At 39.3% G+C, this 17,753-nt stretch overlaps 1 protein-coding gene across 11 annotated transcripts in view; it reads right to left on the reverse strand.

The window, feature by feature from the left end:
• Positions 1-17,753, reverse strand: part of Kdm6a (lysine demethylase 6A) — a 158,136-nt gene that overhangs the window by 107,963 nt on the left and 32,420 nt on the right. For all 11 annotated transcript variants that reach the window (XM_076562900.1, XM_006997080.4, XM_006997077.4 and 8 more), the window contains exon 3: positions 1,861-1,969. In XM_076562900.1, the coding sequence (XP_076419015.1) occupies positions 1,861-1,969 (109 nt within the window). The remainder of the gene's footprint in view (positions 1-1,860; positions 1,970-17,753) is intronic.

A 17,753-nucleotide genomic window follows, 5' to 3' on the forward strand; every position in this document is an offset into this window, starting at 1 on the left:
CCCTGATCTATCGTCTACTATTTCTTTCTGCCTTTTACATACTAGAAGACAAAAACTTGGGGATGCTTATATAATCTGCAACTATAAATAATGGAGCTAAACTGTGAAATAAGTCTAATTTTGAATTTCACAGACTATGAATGGTTCAGACTAAAATTATACTTCCATTAGGAAAATGTGAGCGTGACCTGACACAAAACTGACATGGATACAATAGTAATGTGAAATACCAACAATCCTTTACTCTAGTCCTGAAACTTTGCAGTAAGTACTCTGCTCACTTTTGCTGAAAACAAATATACCCACTGCATAAAGATGTTTAGTGTTACCCTGACCTACTCTGGTGATGGGATGGCCAAACACCCTAATAGTTGGGCCAGAAACCCCATCCAAGGACTGAGGAATCTGGATGCAGAGATCCAAGGCTAGGCCCCGGGTGGAGCTCTGGGAGTCTAATTAGCAACAAAGAGGAGGGCTTATATGAGCGAGAATTGTTGAAACCAAGGTTAGATAAAGCACAGGGACAAATAGCCAAACGAATGGAAACACATGAACTATGAACCAAAGGCTGAGGGGCCCCCAACTGGATCAGGCCCTCTGAATGGGTGAGACAGTTGATTGGATTGATCTGTTTGGGAGGCATCTAGGCAGTGGTACTGGGTCCTGTGCTCAATGCATGAGTTAGCTGTTTGAAACCTGGGGCTTATGCAGGAACGCTTGGCTCAGTCTGGGAGAAGGGGACTGGACCTGCCTGGACTGAGTCTATCAGGTTGATCTCAGTCCTCGGGAAAGGCTTTGCCCTGGAGGAGGTAGAAATGGGGGGTGGGCTGGGGGGAAGGAGAGGGGGCAGGAGGAGGGAGAACAAGGGAATCTGTGGCTGATATGTAGAGCTGAATGGTATTGTAAAATAAAATAAAAGGAAAAAAAATGTTATCACTTGTAAGAACAGTTTTCCTTTGCTGTGCAATTTTCCTTTTGTACTGAAGGAGGGCGGGCAGCTTTTTAACTTCCTGCATGAATAATGGTCTAATTTGGCAGCTGAGTTCCTTGAAAAAAGCACATCTCGGAAGACTGACTACTTACTTACTACATTCAGATATATAACTTAGTTATTTCTTGATGAAAACATTGAAGTAAACAAACTAGTTTAAGGTTCAAGCTCATGTATTCCTCTCTATTACTTGCCTTTACAGAAACATGACTATAGCTTAAAATTTTATTCAAACATTTTATAGTTAAGATAGACAAGATTTACAGAAAAGACCAGGAAGAACACTAACTTTGTATTACCTTTCCTATATGTCCTAGAGGAGCTTTTTCCTCTTAGTTCACCCCTCGCTGGGGCCTTGCAATTGCTAAGCATGCACTAACACTAAGCTAAATATCAAGCACTAAGATAACAGCATTTAAAGGAGGGATTTTCATGGAGCAAAACAAAATCATAATGCAATGTAAGTTTTGTACATAGAGGCTCTTTTTTTTTTTTGGGGGGGGGGGTTTCAAGACAGGGTTTCTCTGTGTAGCTTTGAGCCTTTTCCTGGAACTCATTTGGTAGCCCAGGCTGGCCTCTAACTCACAGAGATCCGCCTGCCTCTGCCTCCCGAATGCTGGCATTAAAGGCGTGCGCCACCACTGCCCGGCGTGTTTTTTTTTTTTTTTAACTGAGTTTATTTTATTGGTGATTCACCTGAAGCCATATGACATTTTCCCACTTTCATCTACTCCGTTTTTCTTACTGTTAACTATAGCTCATGAGCTTATAGTTTCTTACAAATAAAAAATGGCAGTGCCCTTCATAATTATAATTACTTTAAGCGCATATGTGATGAATCAAAGAAATCCATTAACAAAACAAATTACCTTTTGGATAATCTTCCAATAAGAGGTTGAAGTGACCTAATTGACAAAAGAAATCAGACTCCACTTTTCCTTCAGCTTTTAAGATCAGAGATTCATAGCAGCGAACAGCCTAGAAATAAAAGAACACAAATGTTTAAGAGATAGATAAAAATCCTAAAAATACATTTCCTCCCTAAGATAAAGTATATATCCTCCACTAAATCATCACCTAGAAAATCAATGTGTTTTTCTTATATATCAATACAATCAGGGCATCATTCTTTAAAAGGAATAGTTTCCTTAAGTATTTATCGGAAGTTCTACTGATAAGGGTATAAATGTCTCTCCCATCTACAAAACAGCAAAAATATTTGACAAATCAAATAAAGGAGCACTTTGACAATTCTGCTCATAAATTACAAATCTAAACTATTACTGTATCTCTGTTGATACAAATAAACCTATTCTCAAATCAAACATTATTCATCTTTCCTATAAGCATAGTGAACTTATATGAATTAGGTAAGAATTTATACCATCTCTGTAGTAAAAATAGCTACCATTTATACTTAGTTCACTTTTTGCCAAAATCTATACCATATTTAAACTACCTTCCAATTATCTGTTCCTTGTTATTTACAAACACCAGTCAAACACACAAATTCTAACTCTAACTCACACGCCCAAAATATTTATATACCCTTACTCTCACATTTCCTTTCTCAAAAAACAAAATCTTTAAGGCTGTTAACTCCCGTGAACTCGTAAGAATACAAATGACAGAACAGAGTTTGATGACATATTTCAGTTGTCATATGCTACAGATCCTGGGGAACTTATCCTCTCTTACCCTCAGTTTTAAGAGACCTGACAAAATAATTAAGATGTCAAAATTGGTCCCCAGAGATGGCTTAGTAAGTACTTACAGCATAAGCCTGACAACCTAAGTTCAGAACTCCAGAACCCATGTAAAAAAAGTCAGACTGTCCTCTGACCTCCACGCTTGCATGTAAGTACCCTCACACACAAGCACGGACACAAAGACAAACAGACAAGAGGAAGGGAGGGAGGGGGAAGAAAAGAGCTATGGAGAGAAAGGACATTCTCCAAGAGTTCACACAGTACTTGGCACAGAACTAGATACACCTGTTTCTTCCCGTCTCAGGCAACAACAAAGCTCTTACTCCTATGGTCTTTTTGATAATGTCAAAATTTCCTTATATAAATACTCCATAATGTTGCTGTTGTAAGGCACCCTAGAGTTATCAAAGCCAAAATAAAAAAATGTGATTTCTCTTCTGGGTGTCCTCTTAGGTTTGGCATGTACAAAGAAAGAAAGAGTTTCTATAATCATTAAAAACACCATTTCACTATTCTCATGAAAATTTCTAGAATGTATACTTAGAAGGCCTTCCTTTTTCCTTATGATACAGAGCCTTGAAGTGTAGCGAAACAGTTTCAAAATGTATATACTAAAATTTACTATCCCAACAAAATTTGTCAACAAGTTTGGAAAACCTATCACAATGTAAATCCAGGCTGATCTTACTGTACTTAAAGCTTAAGAGCTACAAAAGAATTGTCCTCAGTACCTATTATACTCTTTGCCAATGAATGTATATGTAACAAATCACAAATACTGAGAACTACTAACCAATCCACTTCTCTATAATTAAAAGTCTGGATTCTATAGTGAAATCTCAGGAATTAGTATAATTTAAAGGCACAAAATTTCAAGGACCTCTTTATACAACTCTTATCGGACAGATGGTTTGATTATAAAAATACAATTTATTACATGTTAAGAAAAATCCGTTATTGAGTACAGTATGGGAAGTCGTAATTTTACAATAAATAAAATGTTTTTAAAGCTAGTAACAGTATCGTAAATAAAGCTGTCATTGAAATCATTTTGTATTTTTAGGTTTTTTTTTTTTAATTACATTTGTATCCCCTCCCCCATGTGTTTGTTCACCCATGCTATGATGTGTATGCAGAGGCATACTTGCAGAATCAGGTTCTCTCCTCCCACCATGTGGGTCCCAGTGATTGAACTCAGGCCATCAGGCTTTGTAGCAGCCATCTTTACTCACTGAGCCATTTCTTGGGCCTTTGCTTTCTGAAACACTTGGTAAGATATATAGACACTTTTCCTCCCTGACAATTTCTTGTTATTACTATTAACTTTATAAGCAAATATGTTCCTGTGATGAAAAGTATTCAGAATATAAACACAAAGAAACCTTCTTTAATGATTTAAGCAAAAAAAAAAAAAATTCCTCTTATTGCCTTTAATGCCACAACTACTATGATCATATATAGCCTACATTCTATTTCTCGTAAAACAGAGGATCACATCTTAAAAATATTAATATACAACTCTGATCATCCACAAAAGATTAACACCAGACAAAATCCAAAATTAGTGAATTTTCAATTTAACTGCCCATATACTTAAACTAGATTGGAATTTTCTCAATAATTCCCCCTACATGTTCACTGTGAACCTAGTAAACCAATGCTGGTAGTGAAACATGATGGTGACAGAAGAAAATCAAATGAGACATAAATGTGGGGAAGACTTCCAGTTTGTTACCATTTCATACAGAAACTTCATGTATTTGTTTGCTTTTGGTAATTCTGATACTAGATACAAACAAATGGAAACATAATTTTTAAGCAATATTTATAAGAAAAATACCTAATGGTAATTTTTAATACTCATATAATAATATAGAAAAAACAGTATTGTTTCTAACAATATTTTAAAATCAAAGGGTTGTTGGCAAAATGGTTAAGAGGGGCAAAGTGCTTACTTTACTTTACAACCTGCCTTTGATATTCAGAAAAATCCAGCCCTCCCACAACCCTGTAGAAGGAGAGAATCAACTGGAAGTTGTCCTCTGATCACCCACATACACACATATGCACACCCATTCAATATGCTGGATAATGATGATGGTGGACACAAATTATTTTTAAAAAATACAAAGGTTAGTGAGAATATGAAGATATATAATTAGTTGTTTGGATTTAGAAGAAAGATCATTTAAATGTCTCCTCACCAAAACAATAATTCCTGTTAAAAGGATAATTTTTAAGCCAGGTATAGTGATATGTGTTTATCTCAGCTACTTGAAAAGATGAGGAGGATCTCAAGTCTAGGGATTCAGGATCAGTCTAGGCAACATAGTGATGTCCCCATTTTAAAAGAAGAGGTATGTGTTTATATTCTTCATCATATTTTTTATATTTTATTTGAGAGTTTCAAATATAGTATGTACTATACTGTATTTACATCATTTCTCTCTCCCTCCCCTCCCCTGCCTCTACTACTCCTCAAATTCACTGCTTATTATTATTGATACTACACACACACACACACACACACACACACACACACACACACACACACACAGAGGCAAATTTATTAAAACAACCTGTTGAGTTCATTTAGTGTTGCTCATATCCATGTGTGTTTAGAGCTAACCTTGATCGCCTATCAAGGGCTTGTCCTTGGAGTAGAACTATTCTCCTTTTCTCAGCAGTTACTAATTAATTGCCTGTAGCTCTTCATCTAGGGTTAGGGCCTTGTGAGATTTTCCCTATTCATGTCATGGCATGTCAACTGCTGTCATTTTTCAGGTCTTTTTAGGCTACTATTCTGTTGAGATTCCATGGGTGCAGCTTCTCTGTCCTATACAGAAGACACTATCTTGTAGGAGATGCCCTCCCTGGTCTTCTATCCCTTACAAGTTTTCTGCTTCCTCTATTCCCTGGGTGTACGAATTGTGATGTAGATATATTAACTGGAGTTGAATACCTGTTCTCTGCTTTGACCAGTTGGGGGTTTCCATCATGATCTCTGCTGCAAAAAGAAGTTTCTTTGATGAAGGTTAAGCACTAAACTCATATGTCCACATAATAAGTACTTAGAAATGATACTAGCTTAGGGAAGTGACAGTATAGTAGGTTCTCCTCTAGGGTCTTTAGCCTCACCAGCCACAGAAAGGTAGGTGAGCAATATTTACAGTACAGGGCATGATTTTCTTCCTAATGAGTGGGCTTTCCAAATATCTTACCATTCTGGCCACTATTATGGTCTGAAGGCTTTACAGCTGTGTAGTACTGATTACTTTTCTCCTTTGATAGATTGCATAGCACCTTCCAGTACTATAAGATCTAGTACTCAGGGAGAAGGCTTCCAATTCCATTGCAGTTCAATTCCTCCAAGTCCTTTGTCTAAAGTGTGTGATGTCTTCAGCAATGGAGTCTTACCTTCAAGTTCTGGAAGGCAATCAATAGCTAAGGCAATAACCTATATCGTTTGGGAGTTTCTTGGACTACTCTGACCAACAAACAACACAAAGGGGAATTTCCCATGCCTAGCACTGGAGTTTTTGATTGACAGACTATGGCTTTGAGGAAACAGAAAATCGTCACCCCTGGTGCTGTAACTTCATTTAAATCCCCAACACACACACACACACACACACACACACACACACACACACACACACACACCTTCACTGCATTTTGAGCTCTGCAGGTACACAAGTAAAATCTTTCCTATACAGAGTATGCTTGTACATGACTTCAGGATAAAGTGGCTAGAATGTAAAACAAATGTTAATAATAAAACTCTAGAAATTATGTTCACATCTCTAGCTGGCCCATATAAAAGCTCTCAATTGTTCCACTTCGCTATATTTTCTAAATTTTTTATAACTATATTATTTCCTTGCATTTAAAATTACTATGCTCTCTTGTAATTCATCCTATATTTTAATATGATCAAAAGTCTGAATGAAAGTAATATACATAAATGTAACTAATAGCTATATTTTTATCTATTTACAGAGCAAATACAAACTTTTTTAAACTGAAAGAGTATTCAATCTATATACTAAATATTTGAATGGCAATTTTTAAGCTATAAATAAAAGGCCTATTCAATTAATAGACTATCTTATATTTATAATAACCAACACTTTCCACAAAAAATATTTATAACAAACAGCATTTAATAATTTATAACTATAAAAAATATATAAATTTATAATTTTATCTACTACAAAGAAAAAACCCATTGGGAAGGAAAAGAAATAATCATTAAATACTGGAGGCATAGAAAAATGAATTAAGATTGTTCCCTTTCCTCTGCTTTTCAGTGAACTGAAATGTCCCCTCATTATGGTGCCATTTTCTACAGCAGTCAATGTAATTTGCTTTGGTACCTGGCTTTACTTTCACTATTTGAAAAATCAGTTGTTACAAAAAAGTAACATTAGCAACACCCTCCATTTCTTCTAGAGGTGTTTGGCTTTTTTGTGGTGCTGGAGGTCAACCCAGGGTCTAGTGCATGACAGTCAAGTGTTCTACAAGTAGGCTATAGCCAACACCATCTATTTCTAAAACTCACACGAAAACAAACATGTACCCTTCTTTTTTTAATGTGTATGGGTGTTTTGTCTGCATGTGGTACCTGTGTACCACGTTTGTTTTGCCTGCATGTGTACCTGTGCACATGTGTGCCTGGTGTCCACAGAAGCTAGAAGAGGGTGTCAGACCCCCCCCTTGAACTGGAGTTAGGTGTGAGCTGTTGTGTGGGTGCTGGGAACTGACCCTAGGCCCTCCACAAGAACAAATGCTACTGACTTCTGAGCCAACCCCTCTATTTTTAATAGGAAATACTGGGATGAGAGTTGTAGCTTAGTGGCTGGTAGAGCACTTGGCTAAATATGTATGAGGCCCTAGGTTCCATTCCTATCACAGCAAAAAATACATAAATGTTAAGTATGAATCTTTTATGCTCAGTATCTAACATGTTAGACAGTTAATACTTCAGATTTTGGAATATTTTAGAAGCACTACATACAGGTAACATTTAAGCAAGTTTATTCAATTTAAAAGATTAAGTGAAGTGGCTGGGTAACATATAAGTACAAAGAACAATATAAATGTAAATTAAAGGGATGAAAAAAAGGTTCTTAAATTAAAGAGTCCCTTGCAGGACTCAAGTTCAGTACCCAGCACCCACATTAGGTACCTCACAACCACCTATCATTTCAGCTCCAGGGGAATTCAATGCCCTCTTCTGGCCTGTGTTGATATCTACACTCATATGCACATACACACATAATGAAAAGTAACAATCTTAATTATAAGTTAAAGTACCCCAATGGTTTTAAATGAACAGAATCTCTTAAACTGCATCAAGACAAGCATGTGGTCTTGCTCATAATTTCTAGAAGTCAGTCACAAACATCCAAGATGGATTAGTAGACATTAGGACATATTGTCAGATGATAAATCAGATGAAGTATGCCAGCTAAAAAAGCACTCATGGCCCAAATTAATAAATTTTACAGATCAACAGCAATTATCAGTTCAAGGTCTAGTGATAACAGCATTATCTAAGTTACCTGAGTGCTTTTTTTCTTTCTTGGAGAAATGGGGGTGTATGCAGTTCACAAACTACGACTATCCTTGAACTCCTGCCTCCACTTTTCTAGTATCAGAATTATAGGCGTGAACCACTATACTAGATGCTTCAGTGCAACATTTTAACAGGTGACATACAGGCTGAAAGTCTGGTGAAGGATGTGGCAAACTGTTGTATTAAAGTTATCTGGAGTCGGGTGAGGGGTGTTTGTTAGCTCGGTGGTAAGAAAGCAATGGTAAGGTGCTTGAATAGAATGCCTGAAGCTCTGGGTTCAATTCCAGATACTTTAAACTGTCAGGGGAAAAGGTTAATTAAAACATCAACAATGACAACTGAAAAGCAAGTTTGAGCACAGTAAGAAAGGAAGACATAACTAAAATTAAATGGGGCATCCTAGACAATGGTCAGTGCAAAAAGAGTAAATTAAACTACTAAGATCAGGCAGACTTGATGGCTCAGCCTCTAAAGGTACTTGTTGCCAAGCTTAATAAACCTCAGAACTAACCTGGGAAGAAAGAACCTGGCCCCCATAGACACTGTGGCATGTAAATTCACACACATACACAAAATTTTTTTTTTTTTTTTTTTTTTTTTTTTTTTTTTTTTGGTTTTTCGAGACAGGGTTTCTCTGTGTAGCTTTGCGCCTTTCCTGGAACTCACTTGGTAGCCCAGGCTGGCCTCGAACTCACAGAGATCCGCCTGGCTCTGCCTCCCGAGTGCTGGGATTAAAGGCGTGCGCCACCACCGCCCGGCTCATACACAAAATTTTAAACTTAAAAAAAAAATTAAAATATATACATATATTAGAGATGGACCAGTAAGTAAGAACGCGTGTTCCAGAGGAGCCAGTTTCAATTCCTATCACCCACATGAAGGCTAACAGCCATCTGCAGCACTAGTTCCAGAGGAACCAATACCTTCTTCTAGCCTCCAAGCACAAGGCACACATGTGATACAGACATAAATGCAAGCAAAACACCCATAGGCATAAAATAAAAATCAAGTAAATCATATATATAACATGGAGTTACCCCACAACAAGGAGAGAATGCCTCAACTAGACACCCCATGCTACCAAATATAAACCCCAATTTCAGGAACAGGTTTTTGAGTTGTTGGCCAATGGGGTCAGATAGAGCCCTCCACCCCAAGCATTACAGACTATTGCCAAAACTCCTGACTACCCTCCAGAACCTCACAGTAAGCACCTATAGCTGAAGACACCTCAAACTTGAATCACAGAACATGGAGACATCAAACTGGTACTCACCTGCAAACTTCATCCCTACTGGCTAGCATACATGCAGCTGGAAAGTTCTATGCATGCTGCCAGAGGAGAAAAGCAAGCCTCAATCTGACTCAGCTATGAATCCTGCATAGTACAACAATGACTGGCTTGACAAGATAGGTCCACTAGCACAATCGTGGCACAAATGTTATGGGAGTTATCAACCACTTTCTGTTTTCATCAAAGGCCTACTCCATAATATGGAACCCACACATTGCACTATAAAGGGGCCAAAAACCTATGGCTAGATAGTTCATGGGCCCTAGGGGAGATCCAATACTATTATTTTGCTAAATGGACATAGTACTAAAACAACTCCTAATTACTGATTGATATACCCAGAGATCAGCACATCTCTAAACTCTCAACAGAGAAACTCCTTGACAGTTAACACAGAAGCCCCCAACTGGCCAATGTGAAGAGAATAAAAGCCTATAGATGCTCAACCCCAAATCAGACATTCATATCTCATCAAAAATTTCTGGGATCTTTGCAGAACAGAGGATGGTAAGATTTTTAAGTGCCAGCAATGGTGGATAACTTCATGGAAACAGTGTTTTCCAGACAACGAAGCAGATACTCACATGCACTCACAGTGATTGTGACACCAGGTACAAGACCTGCGAAAACTCCAGCCAAACAAAACCCCAGAATAGAAGTCAGAAGGTAGATATGTAATCCCACCACTAGCTAAGGTGCTACTAGCATCTGATGGCTACTGAAAGAAGAAAAGTCAGGTGTTTTGTTTTAATGTGACCCATAGTAGGCTAACCATACAGCAGAGCAGGCTCCAATCCCCTAGAATGCCAACCAGCTGGCAACACAAACTGGACTCAATGGGGGAAAGCAGGGGTAGAAAGTGGATGTAATCTCAAAGTTGGGTGGGAAGTAGGGAAAAAGTACTAAACTACTTGACTGAGAGACTCTTATCTTGGGTAAAATACACTGCATTTTTAAACATTCCTTAGGTCTCTAAGAATCTATATAAAAGCCTAAGAATTACGTAAAAGAAAACTGTAATGTGAAAATGTATGTAAGATTCATCATTTCGCCCCACCCCATTTAATGCGGCCAGGATGGGCAGAACTCAGCAAAATACACCAATCAGAAGCCTACCAGGTGCCATATTAGGCTACAGGTGGCTGGGCATTCTAGTGATCTCTTTGTGATGAGGAATCATGGCCCAGCCCAGTGTCATGAGACCTCAGTGGGACAAGGAGACCCACACCCAGGCCTCAGGCTGTTCCCCCCCCCCTGCCCCCACCCCAGCTCCGGGGAGAAAACACAGGCCCACTTAGTATCTTGCAGCACCAGCCAGGTGGGCACTATTAGAGTGAGAAGAGGTATAGTATGGTGGGTATGGTGGGGGAGAGAGAGAGAGAATGGTTTAGGTTCTGTGGAAAGACGCATATCTAAAGAGACAAGAGGAAGGGAGCAGGCTGAGATGGTGAGGAAGCTGACCCTTGACCAGCGGCAACACACAGGAAAGCAAGCCCTGTACTCTGTCTGGGCAGCACAGCAGAGAGACCCTGTTAATGAGAGCACAGATGAGCCAACCCCGAGGATGTGAGCATGGGAGACCTAGCCCCACTCCTCATCTGCCACATGGTGGCATGGGCTGAGGAGAGTTGTCCTTCCCCCATCCCACCCTTGTAAATGCCTAGGGCAGGTGAAAGAGCTAGTCCTGTGGTAATAGGAGCCAGAGAGCTGTTCCTGACCCCCACCAGCTGTAACACTCGGGAGAGCCAGCCCCTCACCTCACCAGAGCTAACCCTGTTAGTGCAGGTGTATGTGAGCCAGCCCCCAAGTTGTGAGCAAGGCAGAGCTGTCCCCATTTCTCATCAGTCTTGTGGAGGCATGGACAGGGAAGAGTTGCCCTCCCCCAAACCCCCCACCCATCAACACCTGAGGCAGATGGGAGAGCTGTTCCTGCACCTTGCCTGGGCAACACAATGGACCCACCCCTGCTGGCACAAGTGTGGGTGAGCCACCCCTGAAGTAATGAGCAAGGGGCAGCTGTCCCCATCACCCATCCGTCGTGTGGCAGCATGGGTGGGGGAGAGTTGCCCTCCTTCACCTCCCACCCCCACCCCCCAACCCCCACCCCACCTACCTGCCTATCAATGCCTGAGGCAGGTATGAGAACTGGCCCTGAGGTCACAGAAGCTGGAAAGCTGTCCCTGCCCACGACCAGCTGCATCACTTGGGAGAGTAAGCCCTGCACCTCATCTGGGTAACACAATAGGCTCAACCTTGTTGTCGGAGGTGTGGGTGAGCCAGCCCCAAAAGTTATAAGATTGGGAGAGCCGTCCCCACTACTCGTCATGTGGCCATGTAGATGGGAGAGCTGTCCCACTACTCGTCTGTCATGTGGCGGTGTGGGAGGGCGAGAGATGCCCCCCTTACCCCTCGCCCCTTACCACCTGCAACAGAGGAGAGAGCTGACCCTCCTCTTAGCTGCAGCACTCAGGAAGCAAGCCCTGCCCCTTGCCTAGCCAGCACAGTAGAGCTCCACGATATTTATAAGCAAAGGAGAACTGCCCCCATTACTCATCATACATGTTGTAGCATGGGCAGAGGAGAGATTGCCCCCCCTCCCACCTCCCCACCCCCGCCTCCCACCTATCAACGTCTGAGACAGGTGGAGGAGCTGGCCCTAGGGTCATAAGAGTGGGAGGACTGTTCCTGCCCCTCACGGGCTGCAGCACTTAAAAGAGTGGCCCCTGTATCTCTCCTGAGCAACACAATAGGGCTGGTCCTAATGGTGCAGGTATGGGAGAGTCGACCCTGAGGGCCTGAAAGCAGAACTGGCCCCACTCCTTACTTATTTCTGCAAGAGGTGAATTAGCTGGGGCAATGCTGAAGAGCTCACCCCTAATGATGAGGACTGTAGAGAACTGGCTGGTGGAACAACACTACAGCAGCTGCCCAGGCCCAGAACCAGGGTTATGACTTAGACTGCCCCAACATCCACCCATCTATGATCTGTTGGAGCACATGAAGGGACCTGACCGCAGACCCAAAGCTCCAGTATCTCCACAACAAAGGGCAACAACAGGATATCCAAGAAGAGTCCTAGTGAGAGCACAGCTTCGTTAGTATAGCAAAAACCAGAGGCCTCAAACCAGACCACTTGCAAGTAAAGATATATGGCCAAAGGGGTTTACTTTGTAACTCATTGTGTCACACTGCAGCTTCCATGACGAGATTTTAATTTTTTTTGTCTTCCTATTTTCGCTTAAATTTTGTTTCACTTTGGGAAGGGGTGCAGGGGTGGAGGGAAGATGTGAAGGGACAGAGAAATGAATGGGATCAAGATACATGATGTAAAAAAAAAAAATTTCATTGTTTTATAGGTTTACACTTTTCTCAATAAAAAAAATTCAGTAAGACAGTTTTAATACTTATTACAGGTTATCAGAAATGCTTGACACCACAGCTAGCTTGATCCTTTAATGTCAGCCCTCAAGAGGCTATGCGGAACTGCCACAATTTCAAGGCCAGCTTAGACTACATAGTAAGACCCTGTCTCGATGAAAGAAACAAACACAAGAAATGCTTGAGGAGAAGAATGTTCCCAATTTGAAATGTTTTTAATTTAGAAATATTTGCACATATACATAAAGAAACATCTATGGGTCTATGGGTCCCAGCCCATAACAGTAAATTCATTACAACTTTATTCAGTACACATAGCCTGAAAACAATTTTATATTTTTAATGTACTTGCATTTTGTCTATGGAAAGATGTAGAATTTTTCCATTTGTATTCTCCTGTATGTACTCAAAAGAATTTCAGGGTTTTAGAGTATTTTAGATTTTAAAGTTTCCATTAAGGATGTTCACCCTATTATTTTAGGAAAAAATGACAAGCCTCTATATTATTTTAAAGGGTATAATAATACAAATATTCTTAACAAAAACACTAAAATGTTGGCAGCTGGTTAATCAGCAGAGTTTGCAAAATGAGTTTGAGAAGCTGGTTGAACAATAATGTGAATGTACTTATTACTGAACTATAAATGTGAGACCAGGTTGATAGAGAACTTGAGAACCTCCTGTCTCATCCAGTTCAGTACCAATATTAAATGAAATGAATGTTCCAGTATGCCTAGCCAAAGTATTTGTAGATTAATTATTATGTTAAAGGACTGAATTTGAAAATATGTACAACTAACTTAAAACATTTTGTTTTATGCTAGCCACTAATCAAGGAACACCTACTCAGACCTGAACTTAACTGGCAGCTAGGCATTAAAAATGAAAGCAAAGTGATACTTGGATTCTTATCTTTTTCTTATTTTCTTCCATGTCCTTTTCTCTTCTTTTCTAACCTATTTGCCTTTCATACTCCTCTTTTGTCATTTGCCAATTTCATTATCTGTATTCTTAAAGTGGCTTTCCAGCAGTCACTTTTAGTCTACAAATTGTCTAAATGTCTTACTTTATTAAAATCAGAAACAGCCGGGCGGTGGTGGCGGCGCACGCCTTTAATCCCAGCACTCGGGAGGCAGAGCCAGGCGGATCTCTGTGAGTTTGAGGCCAGCCTGGGCTACCAAGTGAGCTCCAGGAAAGGCGCAAAGCTACGCAGAGAAACCCTGTCTCGAAAAAACCAAAAAAAAAAAAAAAAAAAAAATCAGAAACAGGAGACAAAATAAAAGAGGAACTTGGATCTTTATTAAGTCTCCAAGCTAAGGGCTTCATTTTTTAATTTAACAACCTAGCAGGTTTTTCCAGTTGGACATTTAGAAAGCAAAATTTAAGGGTTTTCCCTTGTTCAAAAATTTCCCTATTTAAGCTCCCTCTACATTAGTCACACCAATTTAAATATCTTCATCCCTATACATTGAACATTTGATTCATAACCATTATCCTTTTGCTTTCTATCATTTCCCAATTCCAGTGCACATAGTATTACAACATGGGCATAACTTGATTCACCAAGGTGCCTTCATTTCTATAGGCCAACTCATACCTGAAACAAACAAAAGCTACTTTTTAAAACAATATTGTTAAAAAATAATAAACAGCATTGTTTACTGCTATGGTTCCTGGCAATAAAAATCCAACTATACATTGCCTATTGAATATTTAAGTCCACTCTCATTCTGTATATTAAAATGTTCTGCCTAATTTACTCCAACTGTGTATCATCTTCATTGTCATCCCACAAATTCCATTACTCAGTCATCCCCAAAGAGGTAAAATATACAACTAACTGATATAGTTCAGTAAAAAGATTTGCCAGGCAGTGGTGGCACACACCTTTAATCCCAGCACTTGGAGGCAGAGGCAGGCAGATCTCTGTGGGTTTGAAGCCAGCCTGGTCTACAGAGTGAGTTCCAGATACACAGAGAAACCCTGTTTTGAAAAAAGAAAAGGAAAAAAAAAAAGCTTTTAACAAAACCCAGAACATCAGGGAGGAAAAAAATGTTTCTGCCAAGCACTATTACCACTATCATCCATTTACTTATCTTATTTCTATAGGTGTAAGACAACAAAATATATGTAATATATATAAAATACAATACAGAGCATGGTATATACCCATACATAAAACAAGTACATACATGAATGAATTTCTCTTAATTCTATGATTTGTTGTAGTTTATTCATTTTAAATCTGCAAAACTCTAAGTAAACAAACTATCCTTTATACTTGCTTTTTGTAAAAGTCTTTATAATTTTAAAGTTAATATTCTTCTTAAAAAGATACCTCATGAATCTTTGTGAATCAAGCAAATTTTATCCCTTTCCAGATACTCAATGATGCCTTTGCTTAACTGCTTTTAAAACATTGCAAATATATTTAGGAATTTTACAGGTAAAAACCACCTGAATTCAAACCGTTTGGGGAAGTCACACTTTTTTGCAACTTGAGAAAACCCACTTAAAGTAACAATCTTCAAGTACTGATTTTTTCTTTTTTTTTTAAATTTTTTCATTATTTGTTTTTTTATTAAGAATTTTTTTATTCATTTTACAAACCAACCACAGTTACCCCTCTCCTCCTCCTGTTCCCCCAAGTACTGATTCTTTTTTTTTTTCATTGTTTTTTTTTAAAGATTTATTTATTTATTATGTATACAGTGCTCTGTCTGCATATACACCTGCATGTCAGAAGAGGGCACCAGATCTCATTATGGATGGTTGTGAGCCACCATGTGGTTGCTGGGATTTGAACTCATGACCTCTGGAAGAACAGCCAGTGCTCTTAACCTCCAAGCCATCTCTCCAGCCCCCAAGTACTGATTCTTAATGACATATATGTATGTATATATATATTCATTCTAGAACTTATAAATCACAGGCCCAAACCTTTATTTTTAATTTTATTTACTATTTTTGAAAACTTAATTTATACATCACTAATTCAAAAGGATAAATATTCTCAAGTTTCTGTCCCACTCTTGACCTCAGCCACCCAGTTAGTTGTCTTACACGAAGCAACAGATATTTAAAATGTCTGCCATATTCAAGTTATTTTGCAGATGTGAGTATATACCTTTCCCACTTGATCGTTAATATTTACACACTTATATAAACACCGTTCTGTAAATTGCTTCAAATTTTAGGTATCCCAAATATCCTCTTTTACAATTAGAACTCAAATTCATTAGACACGTGTACATACAGTAAAGACAAATCTACAAAACTCTTACAGGTATGGCCTGGTGATCAAGCTCTGCCCAATAAAACAGTAATGTCAGAAAACAGTCAAAACAATGATGGATGCATGTTTGTGAAACAATGCCTTTGGGAACTGTGAGAGAGGCTCCAGGAAAAAAACGCAAAGAGCCTTTTACCTCTGGTGTATTTTGTCTCCTGGATTGTTCTTGGATGTGCATCTTAGTTAGGGTATTGCTATGAAGAAACACCATGACCATGGCAACTCTTTATAAGAGAAAAACTTTTCATTGAGGTGGGGTGGCTTACATTTTTCAGATGTTTAGTCCATTATCACCATGGTAGGACACAGTGGCATGCAGGCAGACATGGTGCTGGAGCTGAGAGTCCTACATCTTGACAGGCAGACAACAAGTAGTCTGAGACACTGGGCAATATCTTGAGCATATATGAGACCTCAAAGCCCGCTCCACAGTGAGATGCTTCCTCTGAAGCCACACCCACTCCAACAAAGCCACACCTCCTAATAGTGCTACTCCCTTTGAGGGCCATTTTCTTTCAAACCACGTGATTTCATGTCTCCTGTGACAAACATTTACATTCAATTTATAAGACATGTTTATTCTTGTTGGATGTCAGAATATAGCTATAGAACTCATTGTACCCAGAATCAATATAAGGCCTTCTGCCTTGCTTTCTCACTTTCCCAGATATAATCTACAGTAGGGAGCAGGCAATTGTGTTTAAATTGGTCTGTCCTGAGAAAGTTCTGGAAAAGGGCTGCTCTTTTATTATTTAGTATGTGCTTACAGATGTTTATTCACATTTTTCTGATCATGTTTTTCTGAACTCAACCTTCCTGGGATCATTGCTTTCTTTGTTACATTCATGTATAAAAGTACACTGAAACTGAAGTAAGGTTGTCTACAGCATTAGACTGATAGTGCACCCCCTTCTTTTCATTCCTCAGATCCTAGGTCCAGCAGACAAGATCTGCACAGTTCAGCTGAAAAGTTGATGAGGAAAAAATAGGCTCTGCTTCTACCCTTGTGTTGCTTCTTGGCTGGAATCATCTATATGCCAGGAACTTCATTCAGTAATTCTCTTGAACTATAGCTGGGAGTGGAAGAAAAGGCAAATGGATGGTGATGACATCCCTGCAAAACAGTTTCATTCAATGCAGTCGCATAGTTTCTGAGAACTCTTTTAACAGGTAAGTAGTGAGACAGGTCATGATGGCTCACACCTGTAATTCCAACACTTGGGAGATAAAACAAGGAATGTTCTAAGTTCCAGGATGGTCTAGACATAGGGTGAAGCTGTGTCAAAAACAAAAAACAAAACAAAAATCAAAGAACCATCTGAGATACTGCCATGTTAACATTACTGAGGCATTCAAGATAACTCCAAACACAGAGAGTTGGGATGTAGCCCAGTTGGTAGGATGTTTTGCCTAGCGTGCATGAAGCTCTAGGTTACACTAGCAGTGATACATTTAAAAACAACATAAGGTGCTATATAGCTCGTGTCTATGGGCCCAACACTCCAGAAGAA

Source organism: Peromyscus maniculatus, chromosome X (genome assembly GCF_049852395.1).
Source record: "Peromyscus maniculatus bairdii isolate BWxNUB_F1_BW_parent chromosome X, HU_Pman_BW_mat_3.1, whole genome shotgun sequence".
In the NCBI taxonomy this organism is placed as follows: Eukaryota; Metazoa; Chordata; class Mammalia; order Rodentia; family Cricetidae; genus Peromyscus; species Peromyscus maniculatus.